The 11,363-nt window shown below is 46.4% G+C and overlaps 1 protein-coding gene across 1 annotated transcript; it reads right to left on the reverse strand.

Annotated features, from left to right (window-relative positions):
* Positions 1 to 9,472: 9,472 nt before the first annotated feature.
* LOC134943917 (NACHT, LRR and PYD domains-containing protein 4-like) lies at positions 9,473 to 10,917 on the reverse strand. Its single transcript, XM_063932484.1, has 2 exons — positions 10,609 to 10,917; positions 9,473 to 9,711 (listed from the first exon to the last, which is right to left on the reverse strand). The coding sequence occupies exons 1-2, from the start codon at positions 10,872 to 10,874 to the stop codon at positions 9,675 to 9,677; spliced, it is 303 nt and encodes a 100-aa protein (XP_063788554.1). The 5' UTR covers positions 10,875 to 10,917; the 3' UTR covers positions 9,473 to 9,674.
* Positions 10,918 to 11,363: the final 446 nt, after the last annotated feature.

Below are 11,363 nucleotides of genomic sequence, written 5' to 3' on the forward strand. Positions count from 1 at the left end.
TGGGCAGCATTAATCTCCTCAGGTCCCAGTGGCTTCCTTTTCCGGCATGGCGTATGTGATGTCATGCTGTCACCGCTGCTGAAGTGAAGAAGCACCATGAAGAGGAGGAGCATGCTCTGTGCATCTTGAAGACAAGATGAGAGGGGACTGGAGGGACAAAAGAGGTGGGGAAGCTGCTGGAGGGATACAGGGCATCAACCTGCAGGAGGGACACAGGCGGTGAGCTGCTGGAGTGACTGAGGCAGAGATGTGTATGAGTGGCACTACTGTGGGCATTATGTGTATAAGCGGCACTACTGAGGTCATTATGTGTAAGGGTCAGTATTATTGTGGGCATTATATGTAAGGTGCACTACTACTGTGGGCATTATGTGTATAAGCTGCACTACTACTGTGGACATTTTGTGTATATGCGTCACTTCTGTGGGCATTATGTGTATAAGTGGCACTACTGTGGTCATTATGTGTAAGGGGCACTACAACTGTGGGCATTCTGTATATAAGCTGCACTACTACTGTGGTCATTTTGTGTATAGGTGTCACTTCTGTGGGCATTATGTGTATAAGTGGCACTACTGTGGTCATTATGTGTAAGGGGCACTACAACTGTGGGCATTCTGTATATAAGCTGCACTACTACTGTGGACATTTTGTGTATAGGCGTCACTTCTGTGGGCATTATGTGTATAAGTGGCACTACTGTGGTCATTATGTGTAAGAGGCACTACAACTGTGGGCATTATGTGTAAGGGGCACTAGTACTGTGGGAATTGTGTATAAGGGGCACAACTGTGGGCATTGTATATAAGTGATACTACTGTGTGGCATAACATGTATAAAGAGCACCATTGTGTATCGTAATATGAATAAAGGGCACTACTGAGTGGTGTAAGCTGAATAAAGGGCATTACTATGTGGTGTAATATGAATATGGGGCACTACATGCGATGTAATGTGAATAAGATTGTGCTGCTATGTGGTGTAATGTGAATTGGGGGTACTGTTGTCTGACCACGTTGCTGCTCTGTCCCTTTATAAAGTATGCAAAGTAGGGCACTAATTTATAGTTTGCAGGGGGGTGTCGAAAACACTAGCACTGGCCCTGGCTCTACTTAATGTGAGTGTGTGTGTGGGGGAAGGGGGGTAGGTGGTAGTGCTCATGAGTTCCATCACCTCTCCAGGACCACTTTAAGCTCTGCTTATGAGGAGCTACGTCGGGAAACCCCAGCGGCATGGTATGTCAGCCTTGCGTTGCGCCCTAGTGACAGGGTAAAAGGACCTCCGGAACGCCAACGTAGCAGCCGAAAGATCCCTAAATACTTGCAGATCTCCCAGGATAGCTGAAGATGCATCCGACGGCAGAGCCACTCGTAGGATCCGATCCTTAACATGAAAATAGCGAAGCCGCATCAAGGTATCCCTAGAGGAATCCAGTGAGGCCTTCTTAGCTTTAGGAAGGCGATGAATGTGATCCAGAAGCTAGTCAGTAATGGACGTCAGTATGCCTAGGGCCGGCTCTGGGAGTTTACAATCTATTGAGGTCATTCCGAGTTTATCGCTCGCTAGCAGTTTTTAGCAGCCGTACAAACGCTATGCCGCCGCCCGCTGGGAGTGTATTTTAGCTTAGCAGAAGTGTGAACCCTTGTGCAGCCGAGCTCTGCAAAAACAGTTTCTGCAGTTTCAGCTCTGAACCTACTCAGCACTTGCGATCACTTCAGCCTATTCATGTCCGGATTGACGTCATACACCCGCCCAGCGAACGCCCATCCACGCCTGCGTTTTTGCAAACACTCCCTGAAAACGGTCAGTTGAAACCCAGAATCTTCTGTCAATCTTCTTGCGGCCGTCAGTGCGAAGGAAAACATCACTAGAACCTATGCACAACCACAAAGAGCTTTGTACCCGTACGTCTCGCATGCGCATTGCGGGACATACGCATGTGCAGAAATGCAGCGAGCAATCAACTCGGAATGACCCCCAATATTCCTTACCACACACACACAACAGGGTTAATTTTTGTTGGGAGCCATTTAACCTACCAGTAAATTTTTGTATTGTGAAAACCGGAGTACCCGCAGGAAAACCACGCAAGCACAGGGAGAATATACAAACTCCACACAGTTAGGGCCATGGTGGGGATCAAACCCATGACCTCAGTGCTGTGAGGCAGTAATGCTAACCATTACACCGTCCCTACTGCCATGCCCCTATATTGTTATTGCAAGCCTTCAGCATGCACTAACCCTATTTTAAACATGAGGGCCATCCAAAGGAAACTTTCGCCCTGAGCTCCACAAGGTTTAGAACCGGCCCTGTCACCAAGTTAGGATTTTTAAATATTATTTATTTTCAAATGTAACATGCCACCACATGTTGGCCAAGACCCCAATTCAGTACAGGTGAGGGGGCGCCAAAACATACCCTTGCTCCGGGCACCATGGCGCCTAGCTACACCACTGTTCCTACCTCTATGTCTGTCTGTTATTTCCCAGTTTTGTTCTATCACTGTTGTTTCCAATTGTAAAGCGCAACAGAATTTGCTGCGCAATATAAGAAACAGGTACAAAATAAATAATTATGCCTCTATACTATGTAAGACAGCTATATGACCTAGGTGCACTGGGGGTCATTCTGACCAAATCGCACGCTGCAGTTTTACATAGCGTAGTGATCGGATCAGATCTGCGCATGCACTGGTGCCGCAGTGGCCTCCCGTCTCTGCACTACAATCGCCTCTGCCTGATTGACAAGCAGAGGCGGACAATGGGCGTGAGGAGGTGAAACGGCGGCGTTTGGCTGCCGTTTCGTGGGCGCGGTCCGGCAAACGCAGGCTTAGCCGGACCGTGCGGGGAGTGGCCCGCAGCGGCTGCGTGACGTCACACGCAGCCACTGCGGGCTGGGGAGCGAAGAGTAGCTCCTGGCCAGCACGCTAAAGCTGCACTGGTCGGGAGCTACTCTTGAAGTGCAAAGGCATCGCCGCTGTGTGATGCCTTTGCACTTCTGTGCGGGGGGGGGGGGGGGGGGGGCGGACTGACATGCGGGGCAGACTATCCCTGTGCTGGGCGTCCCCCCCGCATGTCTGAGTTCATAATTGTAGCTGTGCTAAATTTAGCACAGCTATGATCAACTCAGAATGACCCCCACCCACTTTGTAGTGTTAATAGTTCAGCGGAATATTTCTCACTTGTGTTTGGAATGTGTGTAAGTTTTATTGCTTGTGTCTAAACATCACTTTTTCCTGAGTGTGTGGCGCCATCTACTGGGCAATGTCTGTTATCACAGTGTCAATAGTTTATTATTTTTTTTACATGCAGCCTATGGGCCGAATACAGACCTGATCGCAGCAGCACAATCTTTTTCTAATGTGCAAAACCATGTGCACTGCAGGTGGGGCAGATGTAACATGTGCAGAGAGAGTTAGATTTGGGTGGGTTATATTGTTTCTATGCAGGGTAAATACTGGCTGCTTTATTTTTACACTGCAATTTAGATTTCAGTTTGAACACACCCCACCCAAATCTAACTCTCTCTGCACATGTTACATATGCCCCACCTGCAGTGCACATGGTTTTGCCCATTAGAGGAAAATGTTGTTTTGCAATCAACCTTGAATTAGGCCCTTAGTCATGTTTTGATCAAAACATCAAGAGACCCCAATTCTCTGCAAATCCCTAACCTACTATATATATGCTCAGCACCCCTAGTATATATATACTCAGCACCCCTAGTGTGTGTGTATATATATTTGACCCTGTGAAGAAGTCTCATGAGACGAAACGTGTTGGGTGACCTGTACCTACCTCTCTCTAAGATAAGGATCTTTTATACTCTTTTATTTGGTGCTTTTAGTTCAGTTGTGTTTTAAATTGTCCCATTTTTTTATGTATCTCTTTTATGCTTGAATTTTTATGTGAATAAATAGTTTTTAACTTTTTAAACTTACTGCTAGTTATTACCTTACTGACACCAAGGTCGCTACAAACCCTCATCCCCTCCTATTCCTACATTGTCTTTAGGGGTTTACCACCCCTATAAATTGAGGGTAATAGCAGACGCCCCGCCAATAGCATAGGGGAGTGTCATAGCAACTAGCTCTCCAAACAACATATCTGTGTATCATACATGTGGCGCAATTTTAATCTTTATGTTTATATATATATATATATATATATATATATATACTTAGCACCCCTAACATATATGCTCAGCACCCCTAGTCAGGGTCGGACTGGCCCACAGGGGTACCAGGGAAACCATCGGTAGGCCCCACTGCCTGAGGGCCCACTCCTTCCTCTAAGGATCAGGTTCCAGACTGTGCACTTGTATTGTACATGGTAGATATGTCGCATTACACTGCACAAGACTATTGTGTATTTCAAGCCTCTGTGGAGGCTGGCCACACCCCCTTTGTAGGCTAGCCACACCCCTAAGTATGGCCCACTATCATTGCATTCCCCCCGGTGGGCCCTTCATGCCCCAGTCCAACACTGCCCCTAGTGTATCTGCTCAGCACCTATACATGCAGACTGAGACTCCCCTACTGATTATGTAATGTCCCCGTTAATAAGCTCCGTTATGATTGGTGGAATGCAAAACATGCAGAATGCAATGCTTGGCGCAGCCTGCACTTGGTGTGTGTGTGGCTTTTTTAATATTTCCTTTACAGTGGGAGGTACTGGTATCAGTGGGCCCCTATTGTTCGGGCTTGTTGGCACTTGTGGTTCTCCAAGTTCCGATATGCTGGGAGCTGTATTCCCACTGTAACTTCTAACTTTAACCAGCATAAACTCCACACCCACCACCCTCTGCCCAGGCCTGGGGTATACTCGAGAGGGGGGATCCCTTTATTGGGGGGGTCCCCACTTCCGGAGGAATCCCCATTCTGGGCTAACTAATTGGGGGAGGATAATGTGTTGACTAGGAGACCCCATGATGCATGTACTCTAACTACTATGACATTATACCGCCCCTGCTGGATGAGACCGGAACTGGTTCACTTCCACACATTGGCCCTCATTCCGAGTTGTTCGCTCGTTCTTTTTCATCGCTTCGCAGTGAAAATCCGCTTAGTACGCATGCGCAAAGTTCGCACTGCGACTGCGCCAAGTAACTTTACTATGAAGAAAGTATTTTTACTCACGGCTTTTTCTTCGCTCCGGCGATCGTAATGTGATTGACAGGAAATGGGTGTTACTGGGCGGAAACACGGCGTTTCAGGGGCGTGTGGCTGAAAACGCTACCGTTTCCGGAAAAAACGCAGGAGTGGCCGGAGAAACGGTGGGAGTGCCTGGGCGAACGCTGGGTGTGTTTGTGACGTCAACCAGGAACGACAAGCACTGAACTGATCGCACAGGCAGAGTAAGTCTGGAGCTACTCTGAAACTGCTAAGTAGTTAGTAATCGCAATATTGCGAATACATCGGTCGCAATTTTAAGAAGCTAAGATTCACTCCCAGTAGGCGGCGGCTTAGCGTGTGTAACTCTGCTAAATTCGCCTTGCGACCGATCAACTCGGAATGAGGGCCATTATTTCCCCATATTTCCAGGATCAGTAGCGGCTCATTTGGGACGGTGATGGTTATACTTCTGGGGGAGGGGGCACTCATTTCTTCTTCTAATCTTTAACCATTACACCGTAACACAGAGAATCACTGCACAGATCACACTGACAGATCACACAGATAGATCACACACTGACAGATCACACACTGACAGATCGCACACTGACAGATCGCACACTGATAGAGCACACTGACCGATCACACTGACAGATCACACAGATAGATCACACACTGACAGAGCACACTGACAGAGCACACTGACAGAGCACATTGATAGATCACACTGACCGATCACACTGATAGATCACACTGATAGATCACACTGACAGAGAACACTGACAGAGAACACTGACCGATCACACTGACAGAGAACACTGATAGATCACACTGATAGATCAAACTGGCAGATCACACTGACAGATCACACTGACAGACCACACTGACCGATCACACTGATACTGTAGATCACACTGACAGACCACACTGACCGATCACACTGATACTGTAGATCACACTGACAGATCACACTGACAGACCACACTGACCGATCACACTGATACTGTAGATCACACTGACAGATCACCAGAGCCGGCCCTAACCAATATGATGCCCTAGGCAAGATTTTGGCTGGTGCCCCCTAGCACCGCCGCTAGTTCTGCAGGAGATGCCTGGCATGAGTCAGCTGGCAGCTCTGCTAACGTCGGGCGCCTTTTGTTTATGAAAATGCGTCCTATTTGCATTTATATGTGGCTTGGATGCACAAGCAGCTTTTGCTGATTAAAATTATATGCAGCATGCCTATATTCTGTGTGCGACTGCGGCTGTATCTACATACGAAATGCTATATTACAGTGATTTCCAGGAATACACTGCAACGTAGCATTTCGTATGCAGATACAGCCTCAGTCACACACAGAATATAGGCATGCCGCATATCATTTTAATCAGCAGAAGCTGATGATGCCCCTAAGCATAGCAAATGCTCTAGGCAATTGCCTACTTTGCCTATGCCTAAGGCCGTCTCTGCAGATCACATTTAACAGATCACATTGACAGATCACATTGACAGAGCACACTGACAGATCACACTGACAGACCACACTGACCGATCACACTGATACTGTAGATGACACTGACAGATGACACTGACAGAGCACACTGACAGATCACACTGATAGGTCATACTGACAGATCACACTGATACTGTAGATCACACTGACAGATTACACTGATATATCACACTGACAGACCACACTGACCGATCACACTGATACTGTAGATCACACTGACAGATGACACTGACAGAGCACACTGACAGATCACACTGATAGGTCATACTGACAGATCACACTGATACTGTAGATCACACTGACAGATGACACTGACAGAGCACACTGACAGATCACACTGATAGGTCATACTGACAGATCACACTGATACTGTAGATCACACTGATCTGTGCAGGCTTCAGCAGAACACGCTGCTCGCCGTCAGGTCTATGTGACTCTTCTATCTTTTTTTTATTTTTTTTAATTCAATCATCTTTTATTGTTTTTCCGTTTTCCAATGAAACAAAAAGACAGAACAGTAATACATAAACATTTCCAATACTAGGGGAATGCGCCGATTCCCAACTCTGATAACTTCCAATTACAGCATTGGAGGTGTGCAGGCTTAAATTCCAAGATAAAGATACAAAAATCAGGAAGAATGTCACAAGTCGTCATAGATTGCTCAGATACAGTACATAGATACTTCTCAGGCAACAAAACATAATTATGCAATACAAATCATCAAGTACGGGCAGAGGAGTGGCTGGCCGCGGGCTCCAGAGAGCGTTATACCGGAAGGAAAGGCAACTCTCCCGGTGCAAATCTAACTTCTATAATCCCACCCAAACCTGGTACGTGTCCTAACCCTCTACACACCCGGATATTGAACACACAGTGGCGAGTACTCAGACACTCCGGTTTATTGAATGTGGGGACTCAAGCCATCTACCCCACAATTCCTGATATTTTTTCCTTGCTTTCCTGGCTAAGTATACATATTTCTCGTGAGAGGCCGTTTCATTAACGAGCGAAACCCAGGACTGTAATGTGGGGGCATCTTTAGCCAACCAGAGTCTGGCAATACACACCTTGGCCAGGCCACAGAGATGAATTACATATTGTCTGGCAGGGGCATTCAGGGCATCCTCCTCCATAGCTGATAACACACATGTCATCGGGGAGCATATAGATGATGGAATTCAAGTCGACACCAGGGCGTTAATAACACCAGAGCAGAATACAGCAATCTTGGGGCAAAGCCAGATAATGTGCCAGAAATCTGCATCCGAACTGCCACATTTAGGACATCTGGTGGAATGAGTACCCCCTATGCGGGCCAATCTCACTGGTGTCATATATACTCTGTGTATAATAAACAGTTGGATTTGTTGATATCTAGAGGTGGTAGTAGATAATCGTGGAGAGCATAGAGCACCCTCCCATACCTCATCAGAAATGGATCCCAGGTCAGATTCCCACTTATTCCTAAGAAGGGACAGCGGGTCAGAGTAGTGAGACCAGAGTACACTTGTATAAATATTGGATAGCTGATGTCCATTCCCCAGGTTCTGTAAAAGGGACTTGACTGGGGAGTCGATAATCATCGGAGGGGTATTGGGAAACTGTGCGTTAATCGCATGTCTCAGTTGCAGGTAGCGGTAGAAATTATAAGAGGGTATATTATAGTCCTGTTGGAGCTGCTGGAAGGATTTCAATATATCGCCATTATACAAGTGTCCCAGGGATATCACACCCCACCTCCCCCACACCGCCCCAGGCTGCAGCGAGGTGACTCTTCTATCTTGCTCCGCGTTTGCTCCATATTTGCAGTCATGGTTCTTGGTTCTGTAAATCCACGAGCTGTATTTATTTCCATGGGAGGTACTTGCGAGTTGATTTGATGGTTTATTGACTTCGATTTGGTCGCTCGGTTGACTTCAGATCGTGTTTTTTACACCCGTGTCTGGCTTTAGTAAATTTATGAGTTGCAATAACAGGCTAAGCTCACACAAAAACGCAAACTCAGACCGACGCGATTCTTAGTAAATTTACCCCTGAGGGGTAAGTTTGCTGACGCTTCTAAAAGTGAAAAGAGGTCATGTTGCCCATGGCAATCAATCAGATTCTGTCTTTCATTTCTCTATTGCATTCTAGAAAATGGTAGACAAAATCTGATTGGTTGCTATGGGCAACATCACCTGTTTTCACTTTTAGAAGCTTCAGGAAATTTACCCTTACGAGTCGGTCAGAGACAGTTAAAGAGAGACTGATGTATACAGACTTATAGTAAGTGATCCCAGTGTCAGTTCTTTGGACAAAGTTACGCAGTCTCTGCAAAACCCAGCGAGTTCATCCCAGGGAGTCTGACCAGCAAAACCAGTATGAATCTGCTGCACTGCCAGGGGGAAGTTGTGGAACTGACGGTTGTGGGGTGATGGGGGGGCTGCAGCTGATGAGTTTGGTTCACTTCATTTTGCTTTATAGATTTAAAGTTCATGTTATCCCTATAAGAGCCTCACACATCAGTCAGGTCTCGGCTGCTGATATCTCAGCTCCTGTCAGCCTGGCACTGGCTCTCTGCGCCCAATGTAGAAAGTAGCAGCTAATTATTGATATTACATTTATTGTGCGCAGTGACAATTAATAAGACCCTGAGAAAGAGAACAGCTCTGATGTGTCGGGACAATAAAACAAGTGTCAGCTTTCTGCCAAATGATAGCTCCAGCCACTACATAACAGGCATCAGTGCATCTTACGCTCAGTGACAATATAAATCTTTTAGAAGTCAAATATGGAAAGAAATTCAATTTTATAAGTAAATAGTGTATTATAGAATGTTACTTATTAGTCCAGACCAGAGTACCCAAATCACAGCCTTTATTCATAGCCACGTCAGCCTGTGCTCCTTAATTCTTATATGTAATGAGCAATTATAAAAGTGGAAAAATGTGAAGATATAAAAGTGGAATAATGACTCAATAAGGAATGAGTGACCGGTGACTGAGCGCCATCCTGGGGGACCTGTAACTCCAAACCCCTGACACAGAGGGGGCACAGAAGCTTCATCTTTGGCAGACTTCCATGCTCTCAGCATCTTGCCTAGAATAGAAGGGAGAAGGTATATATTAATTATATTGCCAGCAAACATGGCGCCCATGTACATTACTAGTGTCACTCTGCTATTCCTGCGCTACTGCCGCTTCTCTGACCCTATAATCCCTCATCCCTGCTCTGTAAGGGCTGACAGTCTGCTGACACTGGGAGTCTGCAGCCGGAAAGTGTGTAACTATCTGCAGATATCCGCACTCACAGTACAGGGTATAGATGTAGGCGCGTCAACGTGCTCTAAGCCCAGAAAGTACGTCGCCCTCATCCGTAGATTCATGATGGCTGCCTTAGACTACAGTAATTAATCAATAATAAACATCAACTCCCCCATAGACGCAACGGGCCGTTAGGTGCATAGCGTCTTAGAGAACTACAAGCAAGTAAGCTGAGGAGCTACACATCCCAGCATGCTCTGTCCCAGTTTTACTGCGAGGACATGCTAAAAGTGTGGCTCTGCATGTTGGTATTTGTAGTTCCACAGCAGTTGGAGTGCCACAGGTTGCCCACCTCCTGAGCTATACTGTAATATTCTCAAACTAACCCCCTCTCACACGCTGTTCTCCATCACTTCTCCTATTATACACACACTCCTACATGCTACACATCAGGCAACATACGGCCCTCCAGCTGCTGTGGAACTACACATCCCAGCACACATTACACAGTTTCAGCATGCACTAGCAGCATATCTGTGTCAGGTTACACAGCAGCTGAATGTCTACCCCTGACGTATGTCCTTCCTGCTGTTCCTGACCTTGTCCCCCCCTGCCACTGGCACTCACTACACCCGTGTCACGCCCAGCTCACGCTGCACTCTAGGAATGCTGCAACCCCCGTACAGCTCCATGTACACGGTTCTCTCTAGTGATCCATACCCCACAAACTAACCGGAGTTGTAGAGCCAGGTCCGGCTGCTTCATGGCCTCCAGCACATGGAAAGTGACAGTCGGGGCTTTCTCCTTTGTGTAGTGACTGATCAGGAGGTTTGTCACGTCCATACAATCTGCCTCCTCCAGGTCTGACCAGGGAATAGCTGTGTACTCGTAACTTTTCATAAAGTCTTCATTCTTCAGATAGTTTCTGAAAAGTTTAAAGTCGCCTTTGCCCAGCTTTCTGAGGATGGACAGAACCAGCTCGTAGTGTGTGAGAGCCATTACCCCCTAGTGACGTGAGCAGGGAGGGGGAACTATTTGCCACGTATATACTATATACTGCTGTATCTGTTCTCCTTCACTTTCACTTCTTCACTGCAGTTTTAACAGCCGATTTAATGTCACGAGGCTGAAGTTAGCTTCTTATTCCTGCTCCAGCCTCTTAAGGGCCCTATACACTTAAAGATTTTACTGAATGATATGAACTTTCTCGTTGTTATTATTATTATTATTATTTTCCTTTATTTATATGGCGCCACAAGGGTTCCGCAGCGCCCAATTACAGAGTACATATGCACATCATCAAAACAGGAAAACAGTGACTTACAGTTGAAGACAATATAGGACAAGTACAGGGTAACTAAGCATAACTACACCAGTAGACGACATAGAGATAAGTTTCAAGGTGGCCAAAAAACTGTGGGATTTGGGCAGTTGAAGATTATTAAAGTAAGAAAGGATAATCACATGAGGGGAAGAGGGCCCTGCTCG

The sequence above is a fragment of the Pseudophryne corroboree genome, chromosome 7 (assembly GCF_028390025.1).
Source record: "Pseudophryne corroboree isolate aPseCor3 chromosome 7, aPseCor3.hap2, whole genome shotgun sequence".
NCBI lineage: Eukaryota > Metazoa > Chordata > Amphibia > Anura > Myobatrachidae > Pseudophryne > Pseudophryne corroboree.

Excerpts from the sequence above, each read along its gene's own strand:
- LOC134943917 (XM_063932484.1), bottom strand. The coding sequence starts at position 10,874 with ATGGCTCTCACACACTACGAGCTGGTTCTGTCCATCCTCAGAAAGCTG. Across the intron at positions 9,712-10,608 it reads GACCTGGCTCTACAACTCCG|GCAAGATGCTGAGAGCATGG; the intron begins GTTAGTTTGTGG and ends CTTCTATTCTAG.